The sequence below is a fragment of the Ictidomys tridecemlineatus genome, unplaced genomic scaffold (genome assembly GCF_052094955.1).
Source record: "Ictidomys tridecemlineatus isolate mIctTri1 unplaced genomic scaffold, mIctTri1.hap1 Scaffold_81, whole genome shotgun sequence".
Taxonomy (NCBI): domain Eukaryota; kingdom Metazoa; phylum Chordata; class Mammalia; order Rodentia; family Sciuridae; genus Ictidomys; species Ictidomys tridecemlineatus.
Window position 1 is genome coordinate 633,565 of NW_027526045.1, and position 16,113 is coordinate 649,677.

General features: G+C 35.2%; 1 protein-coding gene across 9 annotated transcripts in view; it reads left to right on the forward strand.

The window, feature by feature from the left end:
• Positions 1 to 16,113, forward strand: part of LOC110597347 (E3 ubiquitin-protein ligase TTC3-like) — a 50,668-nt gene that overhangs the window by 16,057 nt on the left and 18,498 nt on the right. For 5 of the 9 annotated variants that reach the window (XR_013434007.1, XR_013434005.1, XR_013434010.1 and 2 more), the window contains 6 exons: positions 5,421 to 5,544; positions 5,869 to 6,046; positions 7,448 to 7,511; positions 12,334 to 12,456; positions 14,773 to 14,865; positions 15,495 to 15,559. Coding sequence is in view for 1 of the 9 variants with exons in the window: in XM_078037410.1 (XP_077893536.1) it covers positions 7,473 to 7,511; positions 12,334 to 12,456; positions 14,773 to 14,865; positions 15,495 to 15,559 (320 nt within the window). In the remaining 8 variants the exon portion in view is untranslated. Of the gene's footprint in view, positions 1 to 4,603; positions 4,652 to 5,420; positions 5,545 to 5,868; positions 6,047 to 7,447; positions 7,512 to 12,333; positions 12,457 to 14,772; positions 14,866 to 15,494; positions 15,560 to 16,113 lie in introns of those variants that run through there. The other 4 variants (XR_013434006.1, XR_013434009.1, XR_013434011.1 and 1 more) reach the window with 4 other exon arrangements.

The following is a 16,113-nucleotide window of genomic DNA, read 5'->3' on the forward strand; positions in this document are numbered from 1 at the left end:
TTTTTTGCTCTATTATGTGGGGCCATAGTGTCATTAACCTAAGGCTAACTTTTTCCTTCACTACTGAGGCAAAACTTTCTGAGGACTTAATGCTCCCTGAATTCTGACATTTTCCACTCAGGTTTGTGGGTGTAGCAGCACTGTATGAGTCCGACTCTTGTACTGTTAGCCTTTCTGATAGCTCTTTCCCTGATAGAGAGCTCTTCCCACAGACATGTGCTGACAGTGCTCAGCTGAAGACCCATTGAGGACTCCTTGAAGTTCTCTCGGCAGCTCTCCCCTCTATGGTCCTTGCTTCATGAACTCAAGCTTGCCTTAATCCTGCCTCCCACCTCTCTCTCCTTAGCTGAGAGAGACTGCCAGTCTTTGAGTAGTGACTTTTTCCTGGGCTGAGGGTTTGTCTCAGTACGCTGGAGCAGTCTTAAGTCTTACTTTGTGTGTTTCTCTTCTCTCAAGGATCACTCAAGTTTTCTTGCCCAGTGTCCAGTGTTTTATAAGCCAGGGAATCATATCTTTTTTGTTTTTAAAAATCATTTTAGGCAGGATGGTAAATCTGGTCTCTGTTACTCCATCTTGGCCAGAAGAGGAAGTTTGAGTATAGGTTCTTGTGACTTCATTTAAAAAAAGACTTTTAACCACATGATTTTATTCTCTTTTATGGCTGAGTAAAATTCTGTTTTGTATATATTTGCCACATTTTTGTTATCCATTCATCCACTGAAGGGCATCTAGGTTGGCTCCACAGTTTAGCTATTGTGAATTGTGCTGCTATAATGCTAAGTGAAGTTAGCCAATCCCCAAAAAACTAATGCTGAATGTTTTCTGTGATATAAGAAGGCTGATTCATAGTGGGGTAGGGAAGGGGAACGTGGGGGAAATAGACGAATTCTAGATATGGCTGAGGAGTGGGAGGGCAAGGAAGGGGCAGGGGATTAGCAAGGATGGTAGAATGTGATAGATATCATTATCTAAAGTATATGTATGAAGACACAAATTGGTGTCAACATACTTTATATACAACCAGATATATGAATAATTGTGCTATATATGTGTAATAAGAATTGTAATGCATTCCACTGTCATTTATTATTTTTTTAAATCACTCAATAAAAAAATAAATATACCCTGTCGCTATTTAGATAATATACACAGGATAAAGTTTTAATCATTGGGAATAAGTTGTGGTCCTTCAATATGAGGGATAAACTGACAATTTCCCTCTCCAATTATCTTCTAAATTAAGTAATTTTTATCAGAATGTGACTGCATACCATATATATACACCAATGCACAAGCAGAAGCATGTCATACATGAAAAAAAAAAAAGAAAGAACAAGTATAGACCTTTGCTTGGCTGTGTATGGACATTCCACTCTAGATGTGCCCTGATCATCTCTAAACTTTACAGTTATATATATAGAAAGTAAAGCATATTCACATTAAAAAAAAAACTTTGACTTTGTAGTAGGAGCCCCAAACCAATATCCGTCATAGCTATTAATTCTAATGAAAAGAAACCCCTGTCAGTTTCTATATAATAAGCCTAAGGCTCAGGCTGATTTCAGTTGGGTCATGTGTCCCAGCATGGATCAGTTACAGTGACCTGGGAAGTGGTATGTTTCCACTGACCAATCAGAGCCGCTATCCCTTGTTGGGATGGTGCACTAAAACTGATAGTACTGCCATGCCATATCTATGAGGAGTGGGAAATGTTTACCCCTAGGTGAGGGGATGCTAGACCAAAAGATAGTAGGGAATGTCCATATATGATAGAGAATGAGAGTGTCAAAGAAGAACAAAAATTTTTATGGTAATTGGGTTCAAGAAACTGAGATACTTTAATCTGAGCTTCATTAAGCTTCAGCACAGGGGGCTGGATAAACCGCTTTCCCAACCAGCAGAAGTTACATGGGGTCCAGGGAAAAAGATCCAATAGGTGGTGAGAATAGTAGGGGAAAAGAAGAAAGTATTCACTATAAGTTTAGCAGGTATGTTTTATGATCTAACATTATTTCTATTCTGTGTTTTATTTTTTTAAATGTAGTAATCTGAACTTGAAAGTTGACAAATATCTAGTGGTAGGATTTTCCACCTTTTAGTATATATGAGAGATCTCTTTGTCCTCTTATACTGCAGGTGTCAGGAAACAGGACTTCTACCCTCTAAGGGGAAGCAGAGTTTAATGAAATGCATAGTCTTTAGAATAAAATCTTCAGAATTCGTAGGTCCACAAGAACACAGTACTGACTCTGAATAAACGTGCCAGTGATTCTTTTAGCAAAAAACTACTCCTTTTTAAAAGGTTCACTTATTTTTGATTTTTCCACTTAAAGGGTTCACTTATTTTGATTTTCTCCCGGGTTTTCATCTAATTAGAATGTTCTTTGTAAAATGTGTAGTAAGGGGGCTGGGGATGTGGCTCAAGCGGTAGCGTGCTCGCCTGGCATGTGTGCGGCCCGGGTTCGATCCTCAGCACCACATACCAACAAAGACGTTGTGTCCGCCGAGAACTAAAAAATAAATATTAAAAAAAATTCTCTCTCTCTCTCTCTCTCTCTCTCTCTCACTCTCTCACTCTCTCTTTAAAAAAATGTGTAGTAAGTAGGAAGGAGATCTGGACTAGGTATCATAAAATCATTGTTCTTTAGTTTGTTTCTAACTGTGACTTGAGGCCAGGTTCTGGCCTGTTTTTTTTACGGTAGATTGTCTCTCTAGAGGAGACATGGTACCTAAAATGGAAGTTTGATTTGTGAATAACTGGGAGCCGGGTTAGTTAAATTCGCTTTCTAGACTAAGATATTAGATATAATGGATTTTCCAAATATTGGAGTCAGTAAGGATTTGGGTTCTATACCAAAAAACAAAGACAAGAAGCCAAAACCTTACCATTTGAATTGAGAATAAAGTCAGTGATTTTTGGACCTTTTCTTAAAGCTAGGAACTACACTTACAGATAAAATAAAAGCTGATTGAAGGGGAGAGATGGAGAGAAGAGTTAGCCTGACTACACCTGTTATTTGAGCCTGTGTTCTTGGAGGCACTGGGAATGCTGGCCAAGCTGGTTGCTCCTTCCAGCTCCAAAATCTTGATTTCCAAAGTGTAGGGCATGTCATGACTTAGTGAATATTATTCCCTTAAAGTATTTTTTAAAAGTTTGTTTCTTATAATGAATTACTTTTATTCACAAAATACTGTGTTTAGTACTTTATTAGTAAAATATAACAGAAGTTAAATACTTTGCTGGGGTACCAAAATCTCTTAAGCAAAAATATTTATCTCTAGTTAATTGTTAAAAATCACTTGCCTATTTATAACATTCTACTAATTCATTAGTTTTATTTCTTGAGGTGTTAACATTTTTATTTATTTTTCATGATAGGGGCCTGATCTAACATTTTAATTAATTCATTTTCAAACAATATTTTTCCTTACCTATTATTTAATTTAAGCATATTTTTGAGAAAAAAAATTAAATTTATCTTTTTGGAACCGGGTCATTATCATTATCATTATTGTGCTGCTCTTTCTATGCTGGGGGAATATGACTGGGCCCTGGAAGCAAACATAAAAGCTCAAGAACTCTGTAAAAATGACCCTGAGTGAATCAAGGATCTAATTCAGCAGCATGTAAAGTTACAAAAACAAATAGAAGACCGACAAGGTATTTCACCTAAGATTCTTTTGGTTACAGTTGAGTTTTCTTTAAAGTTTCAAAGGTGGGTTTCTTGGATTATCAGAGGATCATAAATCAGTTCTCAGATGATTTGTGCTTATTTTGTTATGTTATCTTCAAGTTACTTACGTTTTCTATATCTTTCTGTGTAGAGTTAGTAATATGTTCCATTAGGTTATTATACATGATTTGTATTTTTTATTTGAAACAGCCAGTAACTAAATTATTTATTCTTCTATAGAAAAATATTCTTTTCAGAAATTTTGAATAAAATAAATGCTTTTGAAAGGAAATTGTGTAAAACTTTTCATCATTTAAGTTATTTCTAAAAGAAAGGGCTCTTCAATAGAGTTGCTTAATTTGTTTGCACCAAGTTTGCAAATAATTCTATAGCATGTTGAACATCTATAATCAGAAATTGGCTGTGCAGGCTAGGACTTGTAAATTTCCATTCTTCAACCTTGTTTTCTGTACTTAGTCATTTTTCTTTCTCAGTGCTTGAAAAAATTTCTTTACACTTTGAGTATCTAGGTCTTTCCTTTTTTTTTTTTCTTCTTTGGATATTCAGTGTCTATCGAGCTGAGCTGAGCAGTTTTGTAACTAGCGGATGTTGTCATCCAGCTGTTAACAAGATTCTTAGATTGTGAGCTCCTTGAAGACAGGTACCGTCTCTGATTCAAATCAATATATTACTGACATCTTGTCAGTAATCACATGCAGTGGGATATCAGACATGGTGTACAACAGTTTGTTGACACCATTCTGAAATTACTGACATCTAGGATTGTAAAATTGTTTTATTTTTCAACTTTCTAAAGTTGTTTGATGTTCTTAACTCAGCTTAAAGGAAATTTGAAAATGTGTTGAAGTCTGTTTTGCCAATCCATTGATTACTCTGTGTGTGTGTGTGTGTGTGTGATTGATTTTTATAGGTCGAACACCAAATAAGAATCCAATTAAAGCTTTTTATGAAAGCAGGTGAGTTAATATCAGATCAGTAGCTACTACTTGGAATTACTTTGCCCTGTGAACTTAAGAATCACTTGTGTTTGTCATTTTAAAAACTTAAGCGCAACTATAGTAAATTTAGGGATGGGAGAATAAGAGGGTTCTTTTTTTTTTGGTGTGTGTGTTTGCACACAAAATATCAGGTGATCTGTGAGTTGTCAGATTTATTTTATTGAACCACTTGGATGATTAGTAGCCTAATTTAGTGAGAAAAGAGGAGTGGAATGTTAATTTGAAGTTATTGTGCTTGACGAGGAGCAATTGGTCACGGGGTCCTGGCAGTAGAGAGCTGATACACAGCCTTTGCCTCATGCCCTTCCTCTCTGCCCTGGAAACGTTGCCCCAGCCTCTTGATACTTTTCAAAGAGCACAAATCGATTTAGGAATGCTTATAAGAAAATAAATAGCCAGGATTCTACATTTGCTTATTTGGCAATTTAAATAGATTAAGCCTTTCTCCCTTGATAAGCACACAGGATAGTGAAGCTGTTAATATGTGAAACATGAAGATTTATTTACTTTAATATTAGAACCCAGAATACTAGCCTTGAACTGGTTTTAAATAGTACTTATGTATAAAGGCTTATCTGAGAGGTAGAGGATCTTTTCAAAACAGTGGTACCTTGCTTTCAAGGAAGAAAGGCTATAATTGCTGCAACCTGTTTGTTTGAAGGATAACTTTTAAAAATGCTCATTAATTAGTAGGAATAAAGGGGTCATTTCTTTTATCCCATTTTAGGGCCTATATACCTAGGAATTTATCAGCACCTGCTTTTAGTACTTCACTTAACTTTGTTGAGACGGAAAGAGATCTCAAAAATACTAACTACAAGATGGCAAATGGTGGTAATCAGAATCTAAAGGTAAGCTCAGTTAAAAACTTAAAATTATTTCAGCTATTAATAGTAACATGTTGGTGATAGTGGAAACCAACTATTTTGGTGGTATAAACTCTTACTTGTTGAGATCAAGAAAATTATTCTTGTTTTGGATTTTGTTTTGTTTTGTTTTTGGTACCAGGGAATGAACCCAAGGGTGCTTAACCACTGAACCACATCCGTAGTGCAATTATTCCTCATATAACTACAACCAATTATACCTCATACAAATACATAAAAATAATATATTTAAAGTCACAGAATTTCTTCTGAAATCACACTTACATATCTTTTTTTTTTTTTTACCAGGGATTGAACCAGAGATGCTTACCCACTGAGTTAACCACATCCCCAGCCTTTTTATTTTTTTTTATTTTGGGCCTTTCTAAGTTGCTGAGGGTGGCTTTGAACTTGGAATCCTCCTGCCTTGGCCTCCTGAGTTGCTGGGATTATAGGAATGTACTGTCAAGCCTGACTATATTTACAGGTATTAAAAGTATTTTTTTCTAGATATAATTTTGCCATTTAGTCCATTTTTATACCCTCCTTTTAGGTCACCCAGCCAGTCTCAGGAATGAGTGACAATGGGGTCTGTTGGCCAAGTCACTTCTGCCCCTCCCTGTGTTTTGGATTTGTCTTTTTCTCCCTTTTCTGATTTGTAATCTGTTTGTGACCTGGCACTGTAGCAGCTCACCAGCCAACTTGTGCTAAGCTGGTGTGCCTAGGAGGCACTCCTTCCCCACCTCTGCCAGGGTGTATCTACAGCTTCTGTTGCCCTTTCATGGCTGTGCTCAGTAGCAATCTTGGTCTGATGGTTTTTTTCAGAGCACCACACTAAGGCTTCTAGCCTGCCTCTGAGGTCAGGTGACCCAGATAAATGTGTCTGAGTTTTCCTCTACCTGTGATATACATCCAACACTCAGAAGCTATCACTAAGTCACATTATATTTCTCTTCAAGATTTGAGGAAAGAAAAGATCATGATGTTTTGGCATTGGGTGGGTGATGGGCATTGAAAGGAACTTTCTTAATATACCGTTAAGTCCTCAAAATTTCCAAGAGGCTGTATTAATTTAGGGAGAAGAGCACAGGAATAATGTGGTAATATTCAGTTTAGTCATTGTCGAATAGCTGCCACATGAGACATTGTTCTAGGCATCAGAGATAGAATTGTCATTCAAGAATTTGTCATTTGTCTTGATCTCTGGTCACTAGTTATCATTTTGTATGCTTACTTATACTTTTAGACTTAGTAACTAGATGCATATTTTAAGCGCTTGAGTGAATTCTATCATATTCTACTACAAATTCTATTACACGGCCATTGAATTCTTATTTTTTTTAACAGTACATTATAATTATACATCAAGTGGAATCCATTGTTACATTCTCATACATGCATATAACAATTTGGTCCATTTCATTCCCCAGTACTTCCTCTCCCTTCACCCTGGTCCCTCTCCACTACTCTGCTGGTCTCTCTTCTATTTTCATGAGACCGGTCCTCTTTTTTTCTTTATTTTTTCTCTAGCTCCCAAGTGTGAGAGAACATATGACCCATGACTTTCTCAGTCTGGCTTCTTTAACTAAACATGATGTGCTCAGGTTCCATACATTTTCCTGCAAATGGCATAATTTTGTTCTTCTTTATAGTTGAGTATAACTCCATTGTGTGTATGTATCACATTTTCTTGATCAGTTCATCCATTGATGACCACCTAGACTGGTTCCATAGTTTTGACTATTGTGAACTATGCTGCTACAAACATGGATATGCATGATCACTATAGTATATTGACTTTAGTTCTTTTGTATAAATGCTGAGTATTGGTATAACTGAAATGGCTATATTATTTTTACAGTCTCACTAGTTTTATTTTCATGGGCAGGTGGTAGATGAGGCTTTGAAGGTAGATGATTGTGACAGTCATCCTGAATTTTTACCACCACCAAGTGAGTATTTTTTCTTATATAAATTGTTGCTGAATTGTCATAGTATTACCTAAACTTTATGCCCTAAAATTTGTACAAGCCTCATTTATATTTGCTCTTGTTCTCATTTTAATTTATAATGCTTCTGTATAAGTCAGCTTTCCATCACTATAATGAAATATTTGGCAAACGCTAGCTATGATGTAAAGAGAATTATATTATGGCTCATAGTTCTGGAGATGTGAAGATATGGTGCCTGTATTGGCTCAGTGCTGGTAAGGCAGTGGATTGCAATGGCAGGGAAAATGTGGTGGAGCAAACTCCTCATATCCTGAGCCAGGAAGCAGAGAGAGAAGACAAGACCAGGCTCCCACATTCCTCTTCAAAGGCATTTCTCCAGCGATTTAACAAACTTTCTTCAAGATTCTACAGCACTTCTTAATATTGCCACCCTAGCGACTAAGCCTTTGCACGTGGACTTTTGGGGAACACTCAGCATAAACATGGCAGTTTTTATTGTTAAGAAAACATTGAGTATTTGAAATCAATGCTCAGTCTTTTCATTACTTAATACATTTAATTTTGGAACTTCAATAAGAAGAATGGAAAGGAACACTTAAGCACATAGCATTTCTTGATCTGTCCTTAATCACTTTTAGGCCACCTTTGTTTCTTGTTTTTGAAAGTTTTCATTATTCTCTCCCTTTCCTTAATCTCAGCAGCCTTTATTTCTTTTTTTTTTTTACATTTTCCCCCTAATCAATCTCCCTCTGAAATTTTTAATACCATACGTACTGCTTGTCTGTTTACATACAATATGTTCATCTGTGCTTTATATATAAAAAGAACTAGGCTTTTTCGTCTCCCAACAACTTAATTTTTTCACTGTATTTGGGGTAATACTCAACTCCTGTTGAGAATGGATGTCTGTTGTCAGGTGTGGTGGTGCACACCTGTAATCTCAGCATCTTGGAAGGCTGAGGAAGGAGGATTGCAAGTTCAAAGCCAGCCTAAGCAATTTAGCAAGGCAATCAACTTGGTGAGATGCTGTGTCTAAATTTAAAAAACTTTAAAAGGGTTGGGGATGTGGCTCACTGATTAAGTACCCCTGAGTTCAATCCCTGGCACCAAAAAAAAAAAAAAAAAAAATGGATACTTTAGTCCTTTGGAACTACTGTAGCAAAAATACTATAAACTGGGTAGCTTTAAACAACAAACATTCAATTCTCACATTTCTGTAGGCTGGGGAATCCAATATTGTGGTGCCAGCAGTTTTGATATCTGGTGAGGCCTCTTTTCCTGGTTAATGGATGACCTTTTTTTGGATAATGGGAATTGAACCCAGGGACTTACTATTGAGCGCGATCCCTTGCCTTTCTTATTTTTTATTTTGAGAAAGGGTCTTGCTAAGTTGCTGAGGCTGACATTGAACTTGCGATCCTCCTGCTTTAGTCTCCAGAGTTGCTAGGATTACAGGGTGTACTACTGTGCCCAACAGTAGATGCCTAACTTTTTGCTGTGTCCTCACATAATAGAAGGATGGGGGCATCTCCTGGGGCCTCTTCTTATAAGGGCACTAATTCCTGTACAAGGTCTTTACTTTATGACCTAATCACCTCCTCAAAGTTCTACCTCCTAAAACCATTGGGGATTAGATTTCCAACATAACAAATCTTGTGGCAACACATTCAGCCCATAAGAATGCTTTAGGCTAATTCCTTTTTAGTTTTAATTTTGAGGAAATCTTTCTCACGTGGATTAAATGCTTCTCTGTTTTTTAAAACAAGAGTTTAAGGAAATAGACTTTTTTAATGATTCTAAAGGTTATTATACCCAATAGTTATTTATCTCAAGCTTTCATATAGAGTACCTTTCAAGGTTATTGAAGTGAATTGTTGGCCTCCAGTTAGTGATACCCTGTTGCTCTCTTTACTTTCTCTCATTTGTTTTCTTTTGAATGGCTTTGTTTCTATCCATTTTTATCTTTTACTACCTACATTCTGTCTTCTCTGGTGTCTAATTCCACATGTTGAACCCCTGAACATTTGCAGTTCGTTAGCAATTAGTGTGCTTACAGTGAGTGGGAACTTAGGTGTTTGTCTAACCTATTGTGATTCCAACACCATGTGAAACATCTTTGAGGATTAAACTTTTTTTTTTTAGAATGGTAGTTTTTAATTTGTTAATATTTCTTAGGCCATTTTTAGCAGACAACACATTTAACTAATTTATTTAAATACTATCTTCTCATCAGTATCCACGTTCAGTAAAAGAACTTGAAATCCCAGGATTAGGGTTAAATAGTTTTGCCCAACCTCACAAGCAGAAATTACACTAAGACACCTGTACCTTTCGTTTCTGAAGCTACTGAAGCCAGCTTGGGCTCCACCCTTCTTATTTCATTGACCTTGATTGGCTCTGTGCTGTCCCCACAAACCTAGCACATATTCTCTGTCCTTCTGCCATGCTCACTCTTCCATGTAGCTTTGAATGTGTCACTCCCCTGCTACACAGAGGCTTGATTCCTGCCAGTGGGATAAAGGCTAGCCTGATGACTCATGGGTATCTGAAGCAAAGGGTTTGCGAACACTCACCCCAGCCTGCCTTTGCAGTCATTTTCTAGCCTTCTATCTTGCTAGAGCTCTTAAGATTGTACAGGTTTACTTAGTATTTATAAATGAACTCTACTCTTGGGTTCCAACCAGTCTGTCCAAATCATTCATCTTAAGACCAAAGAAAGGCTGCATCCTCACCAACCCTTTCCCCAACCACTCTGCCTTAGGTGGGTGATTTCTTCCTTCTGTAGTTAGGAGAGAAGTCACTGGCTGTGGAATTAATGTGTCAATAATGTCATAGTCTTTTCTTATCTTCATTACTAAAATGATGTGTCCTTTCTTTCTATCTGATTGTAAAATCATTTCCATTTTACAGTTTAGATAGGTGAAGTGATGAGCTCATGGTTAAGCATCAAGGAAGTAGTAGAGCTGGAACTTGAGTTCAGGCATTCTGACATTAGAGCATGTGTTATTAAGCAGGATGCTGTACTGGTTGTACTTAGAGGAAGGTACAGTATTACTGTTTTATTATATTAATATAATTATTGAGATGGTACCTGAGTTTATGAATTGAATTATGAATTTAGTGTCATTTTTGGAGCCATATGGATGCTTTACCAATTCTAGAAAAACTAATAAATTTTATCTCATATACCAGAACTTGCTTTTGTATGAAGCTTTTAAAAGTACAGGGGCCAACTTTTACAACTTAATAGTAAAAAGACAAATAATCAAATATACAAGTATATAATAGACATATCTGCAAAGAAAATATAGTGATAACCCATTAGTACAATATTGTTAACCATTAAGGAAATGCAAATAAAAACACAGTGAGATACTGGTTCATACTCTGAGGATATGCATAGATATTAAGTGTTGGCAAGGGTATGGAAATATTATAACATTCATACTTTGCTGGTTGTAATGTAAAATGGTGCAGCTGCTTTGGGACAATAAGATTGGCAGTTCCTCAAATAGTTAAACATAGGGTTACCATGTGACACAGCAGTTCCACTCCTAGATTTGTACAAAAAAAGGAAAACATGTTCTCCCCAAAACTTGTACATGAATGTTTATAGCAGCACAATTCATAATAGCCCCAAAGGGGGAACAACCCAAGTATCCACTGATGAATAGATAAACAATAAGTACTGATATATGATACAACATGCATGAATCTTGCGAACACTGTACGAAATAAAAGAAGCCAGACACAAAGATCACATGCTGTATGATTCTGTATATATGAAATATCCAGAATAGGCAAATCTGTATACAGAGACAGAAAATAGATTGTCTAGGTCTGGGCATTAGGGGAAAAAGATGAGGAACTGCTAATGGTATTGAGTTCCTTGTTGGATGATGAAAATGATCTAAATTTAGATTGGTGATGGTTGTACAACATTTTGGATATATTAAAAGTCACTGAACTGTATTCTTATGTAAGTTTTATTATATTTATATCAACAAAGCTGTTACAGAAAAATAAAGCACAGAGATTATTAGATTTTTCTCTCATTATACCATATTGGGATGGAGATATACAAGTTATTGTCAACAAAAAACCAGTACTGAAAGCATGGTGTTAGTCTCTTGGGGGCTTCTAATTCTCTAGAGTATTAACAAATACATGTGGCAGAGATAGATGAATGTGAGTGTTAGGATTTTAGATCAAGTTACATTGAGAAAGAGATGAATCATAGGATTTTCAGGCTTGCCCTAAGGCTTATTTTTATCTTAATTTTTCGATTTCTCTTAATTCTTTCCTTTTTTTTCCTGGTTTCTGGGCTGTGAACCCAGAGATATTTTACCACTGAGCCATTCCCAGCCCTTTTTTGTAGATTATCTTGAGACAGGTTCTTGCTAAGTTGCTTAGGGCCTAAGATGATAAGACTAGCCTTGAACTTGTGATCCTCCTGCCCCAGCCTCCTAAATCACTGGGATTACAGGCATGCACCATTACACCCAGCTTCCCTCTTGATTCTTAAAGGAGATTTATAAAAACTATAAATTACAAAACCAGTTTTGATGATAACAGAGGACAAGATTTTGATTCTGACTGAAATTCTAAAAACAAGAATTTTGTTCATTTCTCTTTGTTTACATATCTTTGTATCAGCTTCCTTTTAAAAGGAAAATCTTTAAAAATTGTATACATATAATTTGTCCTGGGTAAAAACATTCATTTCTATGCTAAAAATATTTTGATGGCAAGAGGAATCACAAGCATTTTTTATTGACAAATCAGTGTTGTGATACTATCAGATTTGCTTATTTTGCTTTAGATGCTGTTAGAGAAATTTGTTGAAGAATGCAGGTTCCCTCCAGTGCCAGATGCTATTTGTTGCTATCAGAAGTGTCATGGATATTCCAAAATCCAGATATACATAACTGCTCCAGACTTTAAGGTAAAAAATGAAATGTACAATGGAACATTAACTTGCAAAGTCATGCCTTAAAAATGAATCCAGAATAAATTCTGTAATTGGAGGCACCCAAGTTGTCACCCTGCTTGCCCCTTCCCCTGGACTTTTTTAGGTCATCTCACATGGGAAGCCAGGGACACTGAAATAAATGTTTGGGGCTGGTGTGGTGACCATAGAAGACAGGCTAGCTAATTTTATTTCCTCCTCTAGCCATGTTTCATGTAACTGCCTCTTCCTTAGGAACATAGAAACAAAGTGAGATTGTTACCTCTAATTTGTTGGATTTCTAATGCCTTGTAAAAAATTGAGTCCAAGAATATAAAGGCCAGTGCAATCACTGAATTAAACCCAAAAACCTAACTTGTGCTTAATTAAGTGATTAACTTTTTGGTTTATTCAGGAAGATAACTGTCCTACTCTTAGATTAGTAGATCAGATGAAATGTTTGTTAAGATATTTGATATTCTGTAAAGGCTAATGCAGATGTCAGCTGTGGAAATGAAGATTTTTGCCAAGTTCTGTATCTATAGAACTCAGCATTTTGTAATACAGAGTATTTTATCCCTCTTCAAGGAGATAGATTATGTAGTTATATCTGCCAAGTGAATGCAACAGTTCTTTTTATCTTAATATGTGTGCCATGAGGGAATGAGTAAGTGTATGTGCATAGACATCTTTAAAATGTGAATTAAAATGTTTTGAAATCCAGGGTTTTATACGAATCAGCTATTGCCAGTATTGTAATATAGAATTTCACATGAACTGCTGGAAGTTTAAAACAACCACCTTTAATGATAAAATTGACAAGGTGTAAACCACAATAAAGATTGTCTGGATTTTTAAAATATGTATATTGAATGTTTAAAAAAAAATTTTAAAAAGTCTTCAAGTGAATATAAATTCCTTCTTGAGGATTCTAAACTTCATTAGAAAGTTTTAAGTTATGATTTTAACAATAAAGTGGAAAATGAGTTTTTAAATTTTATGCAAGTATGAAGGGAGTAACTGTAGAGGCCTTTAAAAATTATTTAACTAACTTTTGTATTGTGATGTTATAATCAGAAATAAAAATTTAATTTTTTCTTGTTTTAAAATACAGATCTTAAATTATGCACTGACAATTCAGCTCATCATAGATTGAAAGCGTTGATGTAGAATTAAGGTTCCAACATTTTAGTTTTTTTTACCAAAATTGGTTAAGGTAATTTGTCCTAAGAAATTAACTTAAATTTTATACTGCCATTTCTCAGGGGTTTATTCTTATTATCAATATAATGATTAGTTAATGCATTAGTTAGAATACTTTGGAAGAGGGCACAATTTTACAGTCTTATTTCCTTGTTACAATGTTTATTTCTGATATATATAATCTGTGGACTTAACAAAAAGCCTTTTTTAATAGCCCTATGCAAACCATTATCTCTAGTGGGAAAAATGTGATTATATTAGGTGTCTTTTAGCAGTTGGAATTATTTAAGTTTGGTAGAAACTAATTTTCACATAGATAGCTAGAGATATAACTGTAACCCTGGAGCCACTTCTACTGTCTTTTTACTTACATTGAGTTTTGTAAGCTATATACTCTCCATTAGTTGTCTTAACCATTTCCAGAATTCTAAATACCTTCTATTAATTAGTCAGCTTTCACTATGATATGCTGAAGTAATATACAACCCAAATATTATGACTAACAATGAGAGGGTCTTTTCTTGGTTATATTACTTGTCCTGAAGTTTTGTCGTTGTTGGCCAGGATTGAGCTGCAGCCGGGTCTATTCTCTGTGGCCATGTTCTTTATTTCCAAATCCAAGTTGTACTTTTTTTGGAACATGTTTCTTTAACAGAGGGAAAAGAACAATAGCCAGTTCACACTGTGTTTCCTAGAGTGCTCATTTAGACCTGGTGTATGCTATGGAAGTTTGACTTCCTTTACCACAAAGCAAGTCACAGGGACAGGTCTGCCCCATACGTGTGGATACAGTCTTCCTATAAGAAGGCTCTGAAATAGCAGCAATCAGGCACTTTCGTTGCCTCCCTAAAGGAAATTTCATGGTATATTTTGAATGTACTTTGTGGTTAAAATAGTATATGTGTTGGGGCTGGGATTGTGCCTCAGTGGTAGAGCACCCACCTAGCATGTGTAAGACACTGGGTTCGATCCTCAGCACCACACAAAAATAAATAAATAAAATAAAATAAAAGTATTGTGTCCATCAGCTAAAAAAGTAGTTTAAAAAATTGGTATACATGCATAGATTTATCCCTCCTACACATACCATTCTTCTTTTAAATCAAATAGGATTTTCTACAAGGAATTTGTCTTACCCCTGACTGTGAAGGTATCATTTCTAAGTTTATCATCTTTAGCAGTGGTGGTCAAGTTAAATGTGAAGTAAGTATCTAATAAAGGAGAAACTTTATTAAATTTGTAACCAAAATGTTTACACCTGTTAAAATGTTTTAAGTTTGAGGAAGTTGTGTGATTTGAATCTTGTCTTTTGTAAGAAAAAAAAAGTTATATCATTTTAGAAAATAAATATTAGGACATGCATTGCAGTGAAGCATTTTCACATTCTTTTATTTCCTCCTAGGAAAAGCATACTTTTTATATTGTGGTTTTACTCTTTTTGATAACTTCCATTTTATTAATACCCCAAAAGGGGTAGTGGTGGAGGTGTGGGTTTTAGAGAAGGGGAAGAGTGCCTTGAGGGATTACCTTTAACATCACCATCTGAATGTGGCAGGAGTGGGTAAATTATAATATATATATAATTTATTGGATCTTCTGCTTACCCTTAATTATTTAAAGTTTCTTCATAAAGTGTGTCTACTCTCTTCTTTCTCTTTTCAGTAAATTATTTTGCTAAAGCTTTCTGGGCTTTTGTCTGGGTCAAAACATCATCACTGTTCTGTATCAAATTGAACATTGTGTGTGCTTCTGAAATATTTGTTACTTGTGGTTTTGTGCTTTATGTCATGGGAGTATGAGACAAATTTTGAATGTCTTTGTTTTATTTAAAGTTTGAACACAAGGTCATAAAAGAAAAGGTTCCTCCAAGACCTATTCTGAAACAGAAATGTTCTAGGTAAGATTTTTATCAATCAATCAGTAGTTTTTATATTGTCTCTTAGTATATAACTCTGTTAAATGCAGATTTCTAAATTGTGCTATTTTTTAAAATTGGCTGTGTACACATATATAAATAAGTATTTTAAAAATTATTTTTATGGATATTTAAAACAGAACTAGCTTTAGAATGATTAAATACTGAAAATTTGAAAAAGTCACTATTTAGTGGTGGAACTTGTAAGTAAAATTATAACATTTCATGTTATGAAATTACTTATCAACAGATTTGGCATTTAACAAAAATTATATAGTTAGCTTTTGGCTTTTAATTTCAAAAGCATTTTTGCTTTTTTATGTTTCTCCACTTTAAACATTTTGAACCAATGACTATTTCTTACCTTGAAATACTTAGTGTATTGTCAAAATTATTCACCTCTGTATCTTTCTGTTCAGATCAAATAATTCCAATCCTTTTTTCTTTTCTTTTCTGTCCTGCTTCTTGTTTTTCATCCTAAAAAGTGATTTTTTTTCTTATAATTTGTGACCAAGAAAAACCAAAAGAAAAGATGT